Source organism: Pocillopora damicornis, chromosome 13 (assembly GCF_964200805.1).
Source record: "Pocillopora damicornis chromosome 13, jaPocDami1.2, whole genome shotgun sequence".
Lineage (NCBI taxonomy): Eukaryota > Metazoa > Cnidaria > Anthozoa > Scleractinia > Pocilloporidae > Pocillopora > Pocillopora damicornis.
Window position 1 is genome coordinate 16,257,435 of NC_142682.1, and position 17,883 is coordinate 16,275,317.

General features: G+C 38.6%; 2 protein-coding genes across 3 annotated transcripts; both read right to left on the reverse strand.

The window, feature by feature from the left end:
• Positions 1-3,177: 3,177 nt before the first annotated feature.
• Positions 3,178-7,939, reverse strand: LOC113684764 (kelch-like protein 8). The gene is made up of 3 exons (XM_027202163.2): positions 6,225-7,939; positions 5,572-5,771; positions 3,178-4,927 (listed from the first exon to the last, which is right to left on the reverse strand). Exons 1-3 carry the CDS (start codon positions 7,403-7,405, stop codon positions 4,557-4,559), a joined length of 1,752 nt encoding a protein of 583 aa, XP_027057964.2. The 5' UTR covers positions 7,406-7,939; the 3' UTR covers positions 3,178-4,556.
• Positions 7,940-8,393: 454 nt separating this feature from the next.
• Positions 8,394-14,724, reverse strand: LOC113684763 (uncharacterized). Of its 2 annotated transcripts, none has more exons than XM_027202161.2 (5): positions 14,606-14,724; positions 13,331-13,999; positions 12,083-12,381; positions 11,268-11,319; positions 8,394-10,996 (listed from the first exon to the last, which is right to left on the reverse strand). In XM_027202161.2, the coding sequence occupies exons 2-5, from the start codon at positions 13,488-13,490 to the stop codon at positions 9,753-9,755; spliced, it is 1,755 nt and encodes a 584-aa protein (XP_027057962.2). In that variant the 5' UTR covers positions 13,491-13,999; positions 14,606-14,724; the 3' UTR covers positions 8,394-9,752. The 2 variants fall into 2 exon arrangements, with proteins under 2 accessions (XP_027057962.2, XP_027057963.2); XM_027202162.2 differs by having other exon boundaries at positions 14,531-14,619.
• Positions 14,725-17,883: the final 3,159 nt, after the last annotated feature.

Sequence of the window (17,883 nt, forward strand, 5' to 3'; positions counted from 1 at the left end):
CCCTGCAGGGCTACCTGGACCACACACAAAAAGCTCCAGGCGTTCCTCGTGTTACAACCGTGAAGTCGGAGTCTGGGTACGATTAAAAGCCATCAGTGTTGTTTTGAGTCTTATTCTGGCTAGTTTGGGACGTTTTCCTCACAATTTTTTGCCTTTCTCGGATAGTTACACCTTTCTTGTTTATCATCAGGATATTTAAAAATGGCGACTTGTCGAATTCGAGAAAATTTGTCTGTAGAAGAAGTTTTAGAGCGGCTAGATGCGATGGACGCCGATCCATCGATCGCTTATGACTCGTCTGAGTCAGAGATCGAAGATGAGGAAGTTGTGGCCGTTTTTCCTGAGAATTCAGTGGGAATTGAGGATAATTCTGGCGACAGTCCTTCTTTATCGGATGAAGAATGCGAGTCTTCGAGTGAAAGTGAGGTAGATCGTCGTGAATATGTGAGAGAACAGCGACAAGACAGGTCTCGACAGCTTCGAGAAGCCATTGGCAGAGCACGTGGTCGAAGAAGAGGCCAAGGAGCGGTGAGAGCCAGAGGGAGGAGAGGAGGAAACCGAGGAGCCAGAATCCAAGATGGCGGCCAACAATATGTTTGGTTAGAGGAAAACAGCAGGAGAAATTTAAAACAGTTTACAAGTGCTGTTGGGCCAACAAGACGAGGTGAGAGGAGGCAGGCAAGTGCTCTTGAGTACTTTGAACTGTTTTTTGACCACCATGTGTGGAATTTGTTATTGACAATGACAAACCTGAATGCACAAAGGAAGAGGGCTGCTGGTACTGATGGTGGGGCCTGGAAAGATGTGACCCTGGAAGAACTGAAGGCATTCTTTGGACTAAACATTGCCATGGGAATTGTGAAATTGCCTGAGGCTAAAATGTACTGGCAGCAGAAATGGCTTACTAATGTTCCTGCCTTTGGTCAAGTCATGCCCAGGAATCGCTTTTTCCAGATTTTGCGCTATTTGCATGTCTCTGATGATGCTGCTATTGTTCCTGTTGGACAACCAGGATACGATAAGTTACACAAAATAAAGCCACTATTGGAACTGCTTTTTCCTAACTTTGAAAAAGCTTATAATCTCCATAAGAACATATCTATTGATGAATGTATGATTCCTTGGAGGGGGCGTTTGTCCTTCCGCCAGTTTATTGCAAGTAAGCCAATCCGTTTTGGCATCAAAGTCTGGGTCTTGGCAGATTCAGAAAGTACATATATTTATAGGCAGCAATTGTATATAGGGAGAAATCCAGGGGAAAGGGCAGAGGTGGGACTAGCAACTAGGGTGGTAAAGGAATTGTGCACTGGATTGGAGGGTTTTGGCCATCATTTATATACTGATAATTTTTACACAAGCGTGGATCTTTATCAGTATTTATTTGAAAACAGTATTTATGCTTGTGGGACCATCAAGGGATCGAGGAAGAATTTTCCGAATGAAATATTATTTGAAGGGACCAGGGGCTTGGCCAGGGGCACATATCAATGGCGGATGTGTGGTCCACTTCTTGCTGTTGGGTGGCTAGACAGCAAAGCTGTTTATTTTTTGTCTACCATTCACCCCCCTGAATTTCCATGTCGGGCAAATGCTGAGGCAAGGGTTGTTCGGCGAAGAGGGGCGGGAGAGGGAGGGGAAAGTGGAGATGTCCCTTGCCCACCCTTGTTGAAGGATTATAATAATTGCATGGGTGGGGTTGATCAAGCTGATCAAATGCTAAGGTATTACACTTGTATCAGGAAAACAGTGAAGTGGTACCGTCGTGTTCTTTTCCATGAGGTAGAGGTGGCCATTCACAATGCCTTTGTCATTGAATGCCATGAAAGGGAGGGAACAAACAGACCTAGGAGGGTTGCTTTGGACTTCAGGTATGAGTTGGCCGAGGGTCTGATAGGGAATTCCCGTACCCAACCAAAGACCCCAAATGCGCCACGAAATGAGGAGTTACGACTCCAAAATGTGGGTGCACATATGCCAGAAATGCTTGCAACTAGGGGAAATTGTTCTGTTTGCAGCAAAAAAATAAGACTATCTCATAAAAATGACTTCAAAGATGTTCCCAAGGATAGGTCACCCCCAGTTCCATATGTGCCACGCCCAAGCATATTTTGCAGGGTGTGTAATGTTTTCCTGTGCATCCAGAAGGATCACAACTGTTGGGGTGATTATCATTCTAAAGTAGAGTACTGGAGATAGAATTAATTTTGTAGACAATTTTACCTTGCATTTTAAACATTTGGGTCTTGCTACAGGCTTTGTAAATTGAAAAATGTTAATTTTTTATATTAAAATATATTTTTTATTAAGTTTATTAATATTTTATTAGAAGCTGTGACTATATGACACTGTATTAAATGATATATTCTTAAAAAGAAATGTCTAAAGTTTCATTTGATATCTCATTTATGGTAGTATGTTGACCATTAAACAACTTAGAAACATTTATTTGTTGGTCCTCTTGTATCCTTAAAATCCACCCCCGGGAGCCTGGGAATGAAAGAGTTAAAGGGGGTTTTGACAAAATGCAACCCCTTCCCTACACTTACCAGGCAGTATCAATGGAAAAAACAAATTTCAAGGCCTACAATCCTAACTTAAGCTCTATTCTTGAGAATCGGTCTCTGCAGGGAAATCTACAAGGAAACCCAAGACTTATTAATTGGATATTTTAGCAATGTTTATATTCTTTTGATAAAAGGTTTCAGCAACAGAGGAGAAACATTAAAGAATGCTCTCTTATCTGCAGCATTCCAAAGAAAACTACTGCATTTGAAAGAGATTAATCAGCTAGAGAGGAGGATTACCCCACGTAACTACTTCCATGTACTTCAAGCTGTTCCAATTCCACCAAAATCCTAATAATTATAAAGAAGGGTCTTGGAATCGGAATTATGGTGGAATGTGAATGATTGGAGGCACAAATACTTGTTCTCTAGCGTACAAAAATAAAACTTATCCAATTCTCCAATGTAGCACCACCTGGGTATTGGATAATTTCAAATAACCAGTCAGGTTGATTAAATGTACTGGTAAATTGTTAAATTTCTACATCCACTATCCATTGAAACACAAAACCACAGAGAAAAATGATTCAATTATTGCATAAAATATCCCCAGTGGATAACATAGCACTCTCTCCCAGTGAACCTCAGACACATAAAAGAAAACTCACACAACTATTTGTTCTTTTTTAATGCACACCAGATGAACAAGTCAGAATGCGAAAAGCATACAGTGTATGGTGAAGTAAAAAACTAAATATGCTATTCAATCTGAATGACTGCAGGGTACGTCTCCTTGACCCTTTTACCCCTCAGAGTGACTAACATCTAATTTCTCCTTACAATATCTTCCCCAAATCAAACATTAAAGTCATGAAAAAAAGGGAATGACCAAACTTATTTTACCTGCATTTCCCTTTGACTTTCACTTCCTAATAAATACTAGCTATCAATGGGGAAAATCACACACAAAAAAAAAACACTGTTGTCTGGTTTATTCTGCCAAACATTGTTAAAATATGTTTTCGATGATTGTGACTAGGCCAAGCAATCTTAAAATTTCAAAATAAAATAAAATATCTAATTCTGTGAAAGACTATCCCAAACAAATCAATGTAAAGTTAGGAATACCACATATCAAGTAACTGTGGTCTGAAAAACTTTATGCTAAGATCTGGCTTCCTTGGCCTGAAAAAAAAAAACAACAACAAAACTGATGTAAAAAATAAATCAAGAACAGTGACTAAACACTGGGCAAATGAAGAGTGTACACAACATGAACATACATGATGTTAAAGCACAGCCTTACCAGACCTGCATTGTAGCATTAGAGTCAACAATTTACATATTGGCTATATAATCAATTTACTGATAAGCTGATACTGACATGTTTGTTTTTAAAAAATGTAGTCAACAACCTTTAATTGATTATTCAGCTTGCTGCCAACAAAAAATCAATGCAGTTTCCTACTGTTTCTAACTTATCACAATCTTATCAACACCACAGCAACATTATACATCACCTCCTATCTAATTGTAAAGAGGCATAAAAAAAATTTAGCATTGCTGTTTGTTTCATTTCTCTTTGTTTCAACTCTTTTTCCAAATTCTATCATTATTTACTATAAAATTTTGCCCCATGTCCTTTTTTGGTAAAAAGAATGTTCCAAAACATTTTCAGAAACATTTCAATAAAATACCAAACAAAAAAATCACAATGAGTTAGATGTGAAAATAAAGGAGTTAACAAGTGTAATATAACATAATGTGGAATTTCCTCTACAAAGTTTGTTTGTATCAAAATAAATAAAAATATTTTATATGGTTTTGACATCAACCAGGAAATTTGCCTGTTGGCACAATCCCACATACAAAATAAACAAAAAACTAACAAAAAAATTGTTATTAAGAATCACTTCAGATAGAGTGAATTGCATCTAATGGAATGCTTAAATAAAATTTCACTAATTTTAGCCAAAATATTGGCCTTTTCCTGCAAGGTACAAATGTATCCCCTTCTCAAAACCAACAACTTGACGACAAATACCTTAGTGTTTAAACATCTACTTTTAATCTATGATTAATTGCATCCTGTGAATTACGTAACACTTCAACATCACAAAAGCTTCCAACAACCCCAGAACCTGCACGAAACACATGCATTGGTGCACCTTCCTCCCAAAGATCAGCCAAAGGGTTGTATGACTCAACTGAGTTCAAATATTGTTCACCATTATGACCTCCCACTGCCCACAAGCGTCCTCCCATAGCACCAGCGCCCACCCCTCCCCTGCATGTTGTCATGCTGGCCACATAGGTCCACTGGTTGGTACGTGGGTCATACTTCTCAACTGAATCCAAAGGAGAAGAGTCATCAAATCCACCAATTGCATACAAGAACTCACCCACAACAGCAACACCGACACCTGTGGAGTGACAATTTTGAGCTTCAGTACCATTTTCAACAAACAAACAAAACAAAATAAACCAACAATTCCACCATCTAAAATTTTGTCCAAAATTCATAAAGGCAGTTAAATTTGCTTGTCATAGCTACAAAAACAAAGTAAAAATTTTTGTCATTTATGGTTGTTATAACTGACAGAAATTAATATATTTCCAATGATAGCTATAAATCTTCTTGACACTGTTCAAAAAACCCCAATCTCTTAAAAATCCATTTACCCTAACCCTAATCTTAATTTACCAAACTTGACCAGCCACAAGGAAGTTGTATGCGTAATGATCCAGAAAAGGTCAGTCAGTTAAGATGTGAATGAGTATGTGCCTCATCATAAACCCACAATGGTCCATACAATGTACTCCCTTGTATACATGATTAGGTTGACTTTGAATTTCTGAAGGAATGGTTAACCAGATGATGAGTTCTTATTTGAGAAGGTGCAAGATGGGTTAGTGATTAAAGGTTTTTGAGAAAATGAAACAAAGCAGAGTAAGTCCTTAAGCATAGACAGATATAAAAATGTCATCTCTACTTTTTTCAACCACATTCTGAACTGGTAGAAGCTCAATGCTCATATGAGCCAAAGTACTTAAGAGTTAGTCCCACCTGCTCTTCTGCGGTTCATGGATGCAACTCGGCTCCATTTGTTGGTGTGAGGGTTGTACCTTTCCACACTCTGAAGAGACGCAGCACCATCATTACCACCAACAGCATAGAGGTAACCACCCAGCCCTGCTACACCCACTCCCCCTCGAGGCATCAGCATAGGTGCCACCATGCTCCAAGTATCATTTTCAGGATCATATCTTTAGGAAGATCAGAAGACATGCAATGTTGTTGATTGTATTACACACAACAATAGGTCTAAAACAACTCAGCTACCCACTCAGTCAGTCAGCCAAGTCAACCAAAACTAACCCTCACTTGCTTATTTTCATTGAGAAATTTTCTTCTGTTCAGATCATTCATGAAGACTACCTTGGTTTTGCAAAATGCAGTTGACATGTGCCTCACTATAGATCTCCGCTTGTATTTAAAGGGCCAATAGTTACAGAGACAGAATTTTGGGGTACAACAGACTTTTTGCTGCAACTATAGGTTGAGCAGTCTATGTTCTCAATAATTTGGTATCCACAATGCAATATGAGAACTGCATTTAAATTCTGGAGAAGTAATCTGGTTCTCACTGTATTTAAAATGATTTTTTAGAGCCCAGATATGCACATCTTAAAAACATTTTGTGGATAATTTCTATTTACCTTTCTACAGCATCAAAGCAGGTTGTTTCGTCCAGACCTCCAGCGACATAAATCACTCCTTCCAGGACACCAGCAGACATTCCTCGTCGTGAAATTTCCATGGACGCAACTATCTTCCATTGGTTAATTTCAGGGTTAAAACACTCCACAGTATTAAGGTGTTGACTGCCATCATGTCCTCCAATTGCATAGACCTTGCCTGCAACAGAAGCTACTGCCACGTGCCTTCGAGGTGTAGAAACTTCTGCTACCTGGAACCAACAGTTGTGGAACCAATCATAGCACTCAATACACTGAAGAGGATCGCCTGACTTTCCACGACCACCAATTGAAAATAAGGCTCCGGAAGTGGACTTGCGCGGTTGAGCTCTGATATTTACTTTCACCAAAGAAGGATAAAGTTTCACATTCTTTGCCTCGTCTATTAAATCTCGACAAGCGACATTGTTTCTGATGATCATGTCTCTTTCCACACGCTGTATAAGGTAATCGGTGGCAATCAAAGGAAGCCGCACATGACTTAACAAGTCTGACAGAAATTGTTCTCGTGAAACCAAGTCAAAGCGTACCCAGGCACTAATAGCCTCAAAAACCTGCTCTTCGCGTTTTACGTAAAGGTCTTCCCCAGAGATAATGGCGAGAAAATGTCTAAAAGAGGTTTTAAGAAGGGCCTCTGTGTTCATAAGACTCAAGAAACAACTTCTTGAGTAAGCATCTGCCGCTTCAATAAAGTCTCTACATCCATGAAGCTCTGCATACGCTCTCATTTCCAAACAATTTGACGGGTGAAGATGCCGCTTCATAAACTCACAACAAGCATGAACAACGAGATCCAGTTGAAACACGGCAGCTGCAGTCAGTAAAGCTTCAATATTGTCAATACTGATCGTAATTTTTCGTGTGTAAATGAAGTTAATCAATTGAATGACCGCTTCTTCGGATAATCCCTGAATAACAACAGTGTCTTTGGAGGATTCTATCATGTCATTCGTAAACATTCCGCGGAAATATGGACTGCACGAAGACAAAACTACACGATGGCACTTGACTTTTCGCTCTCCAGCTTGAATGATTACATCACATAGCTTCTTCTCCCTAAAAAACTGAACTAACACTTCAAAAGCCTCGTTCGAGAGACTGTGTGCTTCGTAGTGGAAAGTGTCAACTATTATGTCTCCCATAATTTGCAATACGCTAGCAAGGCAAATTTTAAGTCTGAAGTTCCGAAGCTCCGAAGTTTCGACGATCACAATACCGTCATCGACTTAGCAGCCTTAATTCGATCAAAGCAGCTGGTAGACACAAAATTCAGGAACAGGAAACGGTGGAGAAGTTTCAAATTAGCCTCAAGGATGCCGCGTATACCACAATGAAATGGCGGCCATATGACTGTAGTGCGGTTTTCCGGCTATTGTTGCTCTCCCATCTCCCCATTTTCCCTCAGATCATGTGATTACGCGGCCTCGAGGTGTACGCGCGGTAAAAGCCAATGGCCATCGTCATGAAACGTTTTGAACTCACCTAAGAAACTTTGCAGTAATGCTACAAATAAATTCTCAGACTTATAATCATTGCATAGTTAAATTCTCTGAGAATGCGAGCCAGACAGAAGGCACAAATTCCCCAGCCGGCTACAGATCTTAAAAAAAATAATAAATATAATAGTCTTAATCTCATGAGTTGGCTTTTATTAGTAACAGGAATAAACTGTTATGTGAACATTTTCTAATATGTCATATCTTAAGTTATGCAGTAGGTAAGCTGAACGAGCTAGCGAGTCAGAAAGGCGCGAACGCGCGCGGTATGAAATCGCTGCGTGACATCTCGCTGATGCGTGGGAATTCTTCACGTTCAATTTGCGCAAATAATCGAACAACTGACTGACTTCTATTTCAATTGTCCACTAAGCGGATAAAACTAAGAAACGAAAAGGAAAGTCGGATGTCGTGTTTCTTAAAAAAGTATTTCGAGAAATGGAATGTTCATTTCGTTTTTACAGTGCAGTAGAAAACTGAAATACGAAAATAAAATCTGAATGTCCTCTCCCAACACAAATGAAGTACGGTTGACGATAATATCTGTTAATATAAAAGGATTTTAAGGACTTTTTCACCACCACCTCAAGATATATGAACTCACCACTCTGAAAAATATAGTAAAAAAAAGGAATACTGAACCATGCTGTTTTATTTATTCACCTTAAAAATAATTGGATTCAGTTACTGAGCTCTAAGTCATACGATGAAAATTAAACACTTCAAGCGCTCTCGTAAGTCCAGACTGACATATCCTGCATATAAATAATTTATTTAAATATCCTTTGTTAAAAACAATTAAGGAAAGCTGTCTATTTATGAAATAAAATGAGACTAAAAAGATTGTCAAATTATATCAAATACAAATTTCTCTCGTCTGATAAAAAAAGCTGAAAATCACAAAGCTGCTCCTTCATGATATAAAATATTAATGTTTAGATTCCGTCTGATTTTTTCCTTACAACCACATTCCCTTGCTGTAAATTCTAACAAGACTTAACACCATATTTCTCGCCGCAATTATTCTGTAAAAAAAAAAAAACACTACAAAAATTTAATAATTTCAGTACTTCGATGCCTGAAATATTAAATTCGCTTGCGGAAAATCGAAGTTAGTTCAGCAGCCTCAGCACTTGCTTCCGTCTTGAATTCGAAAAGAAAAACAAAGAAGAAAGAAAGAAAGAAATTTACTTAAAAAATAGGCCTCAGAACAGGCTTAACTTAAATCAGTGTTACGTTCTCGTCGGATGAGCGGGGGGAAGCGTGATAATAATGCAAAGGAGTTATTGACGTGCGAGATTCGCCCTCTGTTTTCGCCTCGCAATTTTCTCCGCTCGCCTGAATACACGACAAAAAAAAGAAGGAAAAAACGGCGCTTTTTCTGAAGGGAAACGTACATTTAATAAGCTGGTCGATCGGCAAGTTAAGGTGATTGATCGATTGATTGAGCATAGAAAGACTCACAAAGCTTGCTTTTTGCATTCACCGTATTTTTGTTTGCTTTTTTGTTTTCATATTAACCTCAAACGGAAAGTTATTTGGAGATTAAAAGTTCAGTGAGAGTCAGAAAATGAACTCTGTCCGATCATCTGACAGGTCTGAAAATCTTGAAACTGCACTCAGATAAAATCTAGGATAATTGCCTTTTTGTCCGACACAAATACCAAGGCAGACTTAACACGTCGTCACACCTCTTGATTGATTATTTACCTTCACACAGTTTTCTCTTAAGATGAGGGTCTCAATGGTGTTAACCTTTAGCCGTAAATCGGCCGAAAAATTTGGCCGTATGGGGCAAAAATTGAAAAATTTTAACCGTTAGCTGTAAAAAAGGTGAACCGTAAAAATTTTCTTTCAATCACAAAGGAAGTTAACCGTTAGCTATAACATGGCCAACATTTTAACTGTTAACCTTAAAAGCCATCACCCCATTGAGACCTCCTAGGATGTAGTTGTTTGCAGATATTTATTCTTCTAATTTCAGTTCGTTTAATCAACTTTTGAGTTCTATGCTTTCCTTTTCCCAAACGGCTGCCCAGTTTCCGTGATCATGATATTCTTTGAGTAGTACAGCAGACGGAATTCCATCTTGAACTAACTTCACCAATTCGCCAGCGCAGAACACATGATAGTACCTCTGGTGTAACTTGCTTTTCACTTTCTTTGGCGGCTTGGTCGATGATGATGGGGATGATGATGACAATGATGAGGAAGCTGACAATGAAGATGATGACGATGACGAAAGGGAATCTTCTGGAGCTAATCTTGATTTAGCGGATTCTTTTTCCGGTTTGTCTTGGCAGTTCACCGTGGTATGATGAAAAACCTTGTTGCTACGGGTTACATTACGTGATCTAACACGGTCACAGTCCTCTGCAGCGCTTGAGTCTGATGTAATGTAATCACTGGAGCTAGAACTGTCACTCTCCGCGTCGCTTGAAGATGCTAACGTCTCCACGAGCCTCGCAACCACCCCCAAGCTAACTCCATTCCAATCATCTGCTCCATCTTCATCAAGACGGCCATCAGTTTTTTTCTCCCTCAAGCCGATGATGACATCATTGGGAGGAGACAACCCTCTGGAATGGTCTCCGTTCCTACCCCAGGACTTCTCGTCACAATCTTCCCTACAAGCGACTGAGCTCTCCTCAAAGCCGTCTATATCGAACTCTTCCTTACTAGGGAACAACTTCTTTGCCAGTAAGGAGAAAAATTCACTATTTAAGTATCTTGGTCGGTTCTGCAAAGAAAAATGCGACATAAAAGCTGACAATTTGGCGCTCAAGTCCAAGTTTGTGTCCATGGGAATGAGATTACCATGTGCTTTTTCTTGAGAGTGGTCGGGCGTTGTCTCGGAATTTTTGTCATCAAATAACTTCTCTAAGACATTATTAAGGAACTTTTTAAGCTTTGTGACCGGAGTAACCTCGGATGAATAACTACAATCAATATCGTGTGCTGGATCAAAGGTTGAAATCTTGCCGCCGTTCCTAACATGCTCCAGGCGAGAAAACTTCGAAGATCTCGCGTTTTGCACAACTTCTTCGATAACATCCTGTTTACACAAGTCTTCCGCCATTGTCGACTGCGTGCTGTATCGAATCTTTTCATTCGTTGGCTCGTCTAGGGAAAATGCTCGCCTTGATTTCCACGATGAAGCAGATTTGTTTGATGTACATCTAACTTTCATCAGTGGGTGGATTCTGGACATTAAAGGAGTGGATTTCCTTCTGCGAGCTGCAAAGAAAAAATATTCTGGTATGGAAAAAGGTTGAGCATGTCTTAAATGCATTTCATGAAGATGAAAAATTTATGGATTGTCGAGAAAAGGTTGCGTAATATGTTCTTGTCCCTATTTTCCTTTTGGAGGGAGGAGTAGGTGGATTCTGGGGGAGGGGTGGGTAAATTGTCACACTGTACCCCCTTGGACATAGGAAAAAGATAATTCCAAACACTTCAATTAGCAATTAATGCAAGAAGTAAATTATTTGGATTTTTATAAAAATACCTGTATTTCTCTGGTATTGTGTAAATGGAACTAAGACATCTTGACCATTAAACTGTAAAAGTAATAAATGCAAATGTTTATAAGCATACAGTGCACCCTGCATCACTGAGTTATTTCATGGTAATCAGTTATAACTTGGGAAACCATTAAGCTGAGGTAAGATACATTAGAGCACAATAATTAAGTAAAAGCTGCACAACATAAGAGTGACAGTAAATTTGCCTGGTGATATTGCAAAACAAAGCCCATCTCACCATCACATTTAGAAGCATTTAACCTTAAAATCACATGGGTAAATCCTTTGAGAAATGTCTAAGATCTCTTACTTAACTCACAGTGAATGTATAATAATAAAAAAAAAATAACCAGCAGCTGTTTAGCCTAACAGATACAAGCAAAAATTTTAGTGCTTGGTAGGTTCCTTCATACTTACATTATCTACGTAAACACTTAGGAAGAACATATTTTTTTCAATCCAAAGTATAGTAACTGGATTGCTTTTTTCTGTCTGGAAATAACCTAAAAAATATATTTCTAGGAGAGTTGTGACACTGACCAATTCTTAATTCTTGCTGACAAACTCAGACTGATACTGTCAAATGTATGTTGAGAAATACACTCTGAAATTTTCCTAAATTGTTTTAATATTGAAAAAAAAAATACATGGAAAGAAATCAACTGAACAAGATTTAGCCAGGCATATGTTATATTGGAAAGCAATCAAGAGCAAATACTTTACTTTTGCAGTAAATGATTGTACAATATTTTCCAGTCCAATTTTATTTTCCTTGAGATGCATTTAATGTTTTTCAAACCTTTCTTTCATCTTGTTCAAATGCCCAAACATACACCAACATTTTCCCCCCAGGTTTAAGAATTCTGTAAAGCTCTTCCAGCGCTTTCATGCGCCTCTTGGCTGATGCAAAATGATGAATGACACCAATGGAAATCACAGCATCAAAGCAGTTCTCCCTGAGGGGAAGATTCTGATTGTCACAAGTCAGGACATTAAGGCCTCTTTTAGCAGCAATTTCACCAAACTTCATACAGCTGTCTGATCCAAGAGTGAAGGACTGATCTCCCACCAAGTCTAAGTACCTGCCTGTTCCACAACCTGTGAGAAAACAATTATTCAGAAAGTATATTAAAAATTATTGTTATCTCTGTATGATATTTCTACTTGGACCAACTTTCCTTCAGAATTATCTCTTAACCCCTCCACTCCCAGATCAAATTTGTAATTTTCCTTACTGTCAACCATACAATTCTTATAATGTTGGTTCAGAGAATTTAGTATTGGATCAACAAATTACCCTTAAATTAAAACTTTTCTATATTCTCATCACTTATCTAGTTGATATTGTATTAATATTGTAAGGAGAAATTCTGTCTTGGTCACTCAAGGGAGTTAAAGGATTAACTTACTCCTGCCTCACCCTGTTCATATCACACCCTTCAACAACATTGGAAAAGCTAATGGAATAGATAAGCTTCATTAAAATTGTTTTCATTTTGGAATCTTTGTTTGTGCAATTTTCTATGAGAGAGGACTCGCAAAATAACTCAATCAGAGTGCAATAACACTGTTATAGTTTCTAAAATAAAGTGGGCAATTATGTTTCAATTCACTTATTTATGGACATGCATTTTAGCTTAATTATTTTCGATTTTTCCGTTTCGATTAAAATTTTGGTCGGTTTTACGTTTTTTTATGAGCCCTCGAGTGTATTTTTTCCTTAATGATATTGTTAGACTTTGCTGTAAAAAAAAAAGTCATCCGAAAACGTCAGACAGTATTTTGCTGTTTACATCGATCCTACTTATCGTGCATATCATTCGCAAATGATGTTATTAAAATAAAAGCTTAATCATAAAGCGTCTCATTACTGGAGTTAAAAGACAATCAAGCAAATGATTTTCTTTTCTATCACAATAAACGGATCAAACAGCAACAATACCAAGATAAAAGCTCACCGGAACATGACGACCCTCGATATTTTCTTCTTTTCTTTAACTCGACTGGCAAAATTCGTAAAATTAGGAAATCATTTGGCAAATCTTACCTACATCAGCGATCAGGCTTCCTGCTGGCAGAGAAAGAAGGAATTCTTCAACTTTTGGCCAAGCTTTATGCCGTGAACCAACGAAATGAGGCGCTATTTGATTATAAACTTCGCGAACGTGATATTTTTCCAGTTCATCCGGTGAAGTATATTTTGACATTAAGACACAGATGTTTGACAATCTTTCGGATCTTTGCTCGGTTTAACCTCTCCTAGGCCGTTTGAAGAAAGAATCAAGTCCTTATGCAGAGAAGGATTTACAATTCGAGCAGGAGTTTCTCAGCAACTTCACAGGAAAAAATATCAGACAGCGACAGGCAATATGTAACGCAAAAATCGATGATCCGTAACAAATAAACAGACGGCTGATCACGGACGGAGAAAAGAAGGAACGATTACGCACATGTGCAACTCCTAAATATGTTTTATCGCGGTCTATAGCCAAGTTCTTATGAAATGTCAGATCTCTCGCCGTAAACACACAAAAACCGCGATTTCAATCGAATTGAGGGTAAATTGCCTGTCACGAAAGGTGCAACTAGACGAATAAAGGAAAATTTGTGAAAATAATTGTTCTTGTGCCAAATCCGTCCAAATCAGCAACAAAATTTGATGTTGATTCCTCAAAATGCGGATCGCAATTTCAGACTTCCTTCCTTTTGACCAGCGCTGAAAAGACAATGGCGAGAAAAAAATCTTCAGTTACTCTTTGTGTTTTGTTATCAATGAGCAAATTATTCAGAGAAACTAATTTGCAAATGAAAGAGTAAACGTGTTCGATAAACAATACAATGTTTTGAAAGCTGTAAGCAACAAAAACTTTCCCTAAATTTGTGGAAAATTATATCTCACAAAGAGTTTGCTTCCCTGGGAACGCTTTTATCAAGCAAACAATTTTGAATTTGTCCACGTCTTCACGTGTAATGCATTTCAACTAGAAAATAGAAACAGGTGCTGAGGGAAAAACCATTGATACTGGACAACGACAAATATTTAAATGGAAATGAACAACTTGATAAATAAAAATTGATAACTCCTTCTTGTTTTCAAAAATGAACAAACCATTAAAATCGTGCATTAAAATGAAAAAAATTATCACGTGTAATTTTCCACCCGTGATGTGCGCCTGATAGAACAGATTGATACGAAAAGACGCTTTCTAAAGAAAATCGACCACGTTTTCATATTTTGAGAACTAACCTTAATGTCGAAGCCACAATCCACTTGATTTCTATCAAGTAAATCATAAAAAGAAAGAACCACACATTTACTTACCATGTATCAAACCGCCCACACGTTTGAAGTTCATTCCAAATACAGTCTGCACCGAGGTTGACTGTCACGCAACCAAATAATTTGGCAAAACCAACCTCGTCCCCAGGGTTTCTCGGTCATTTTTTTTTCCCAAGGCGTCGTCTAGCCTAGAGTAGAAGCCTGTCGCGATCGTTTATTCGACCGGCCATGTTTGATCTACAGTTAGTTAGGGAAGGAGACGGGAAAGGCATCATCCCTCAGTCCTTCCTTTTAACAAGTGCTTACCCCCTTGGTACAAATTTCTTTCTCTACACAACCTTCTGCATTAGTAAAAATCAAAGAAGAGAGCTGTAATTTTCACCAAAAATAGCCCGAACATTCGCTCGTCAAAATCAAGCTTTCTCTGCAGGTAAGTCTAGAGAAACCACTGCCACTTTGAAACTGACCAAGGATTCTCGAGGAACGAGGCTGGTTGTTGATCAAACCGCTTACCTCATTCCCTGGGGTCTCTTTCTCATCCCTGAGGCAGAGAAAAGCGAGAGGACCCTGGAAACTGTCCAGCCTCCAGTGTGATCCACGGAAATTGTCTTTCCAAGGGCGAGACCCCAGGGAAACTTGGAGCCGCAGGTATCAAATCATACAAAAAAATTCGGTCTATGCTTTAGGTGTTTTAATTTACGCCGTGCGCAGCAAAATTTCTAAAAACATGCCCGAAAGTATTATTTACTGCGTGGGTCTTGACTTTTTAGCCTTCTGCCCTTCGACTTTACGAATAAACTATTTTTGTTTATTCTTCCGCAACTTTAGTATTTTTTGGATACTACCAAGTTTATAATCTCTAATTTAACTTGAATGAAAATCTTACCAAGACTATTATTATCGTATTTTAATATTTACTGGAATATTTGCGATATAGTTTTTCAGTTTTAGTGTCAATTTTTTTACCGTCTGAACAAGTAGTATTCACTTGGATTTCAAGATTGACTAAGAAACTAGAATGACTAGCTAGTTACGCATGCTCCGATTTTGTTCACTTTTTAGCTCGATTGCATTTTGCTACGTGCCGTTTTCCAAAGCGTGATGCAGTATTCATGTTTATAATAAAGTTCGGATATAACGCGCGCTGTCATTGGTTGAAAGAGCGTGCTCTATGAGAGTATAGAGCATAGAGCTGAGCTAAAGTTGTCACGCCATCTGCCAAATTGTGCTATGTTCGACCTTTTCCAGGACTTCTTTTTAGCTTTTTTCCGATAATTGAAAGTGAAGTTTCGGAACAAGCGAGCCGGCAAGTAGCAACAGAAGAACCAAATAAAGGTTTGTAAACATACCAGGCGCCGTAATTTACGTTATTAAAACGTGAGCAGATACGAAAATCCTCAAAGGAAAAACAAAATAGACATTCCGAGTTTTAAAGATTAATTCACGCTCAGTTAGATTGCAAGCTTACGTACGGAAATAAAAATCAAACACAGCTAATACTCATATAGTATTTAAAGTTCAGTGTTCAAAAACAAAACAGAACAAAACAGAAATGATGAAAAATATAACCAAACTGGCATAACTGTTAAAATTCATTCTAATCATGACAGTGTCTGAGTGAATATGATCATGCTGAAGTCCATCGCGGCTCGCTCATCATGGCGATCTCCGGTCATCACAGTAAAGCAAGTCTCAGAAACTATATCGGCCGCCCTTCGAGTGAAAAAATAAGAGCTTGCTCTGATATCCTTTCCGATGCGTTGAGTGGAAAGTCACTGCAGCCGAGTTTTGCCGTATCCCGAGCGATCTTCATGTTTCGGTGAATTCAGCTGTCGTTCATTCAAAAAACACTCGCCTTGAACAGTTTGTTTCATACCTTGTCATGTGAAAAAAACTCGCGTGTTTTTATGAGCCATAATTCGGCTGAAGTTTACTCAAGAAGTGGGGAGAAACACTCGACTACGTCTCGTGTTTCTCCCTACACTTCTTTCGTGCTCTAGCCGCTTCCTGCGTGCTTTATAACAGAACAGAGCACAGTCAAGGCTTCTCTATTTGTTAAATAGAACACAGTGGTCAGTGTCAGGCATGCGCGAGGAGCCCCATTCTGGCGGGGCAGGACTTCTGGCGGGCCGTTCACTTTCCCGCGCAAAATTTCTAAAGAAAAAATAAGAGACAACCGCTGTTTCACAACATATAATATAAGCGAAAGAAAATTGAAACGTACTTAGAAATTTGTAAAAGGCCAGGAAAACTTTACAGAAGTAGGGGAAAAGGAAATCTTGCAGCTTTTCAAAGACAACGGGTATCCTGTTGAATTACCGTTATGTTTTAGCTTTAACAAAAATGTTATGCTCTTTTAAAACACCGTGACTTACTGGCTTGTGTGGTTGTTGTAATTTGGTTGTGGCCACTGGTTCTGACGGTCTGAAAGCATGCCACTTCGTGTTCATGAACAGCGGTCTCGTTTTGCCCACAACACAGTCGTTAACAAAAATGATGATGTTGCTGTTACTGGTATTTCTGTTTCATTTCTCTAAAGCCAGTTGGTCACTTTCGGTCAGTTCCTCCATTTTCAAGGCCATCTTGCAGCATTCATAGCCTAAAATAAGGACAAAGTTTGAAATTTTTCTGTGAGAACAAAGTCCTCGTTCCAGCAATCCTTTCAAGAACAACGCAACCTGTGTGGCTAAATAAGAATACGTACGGTTGTCCTCTCATAGTTAAGCTTTTTTGAGTCAAACGAGTATTCTTTTATGGATCATATCGAGTACTATTGTCATTGCAGTACCACTGAGTAATAAAGAAATATTTCTATAGGTATCTATGATGGATAGAGCAGCTCAAAAGAATCAACGGTTTTGCTCAGAAGTAACCTCGTACCCAGATCCTACCGTTTAATTGTCCGTGGGAGGTCTAAATACGAGACTGGCTTGAAAGAATAGCAACCTAAGTCAATGATTTATCACCTCTCACTTGATACTTAGATCTGTTTTTCTGTGTCAGCTGATTAAAATTTCTATTTCCCGCTCCCCAATAAAACAATCAACTAGGGCTACGGGGTTGTTTCAAAATGTACCAATGTCGCGCCAATTACCATACATCGGGTTTTTTGTGTCATCAGGAAAAGTATGCCACAGTTTTAAGATCTCAGGCACTAGTTTTTCGAGCTAAGTATTTCTTTGAGGTCTTATTTGAGGTTATTATTTGTTTTTGTAGGGACTCCTAGGTTGAGAGTATGAATTCTTAAAGAGCTTCTTCTGTAAGCCCTTTTACCGCCCCAGGGGGATAATTAGATTTTTTGTTTTGTTGCTAATTTCGTT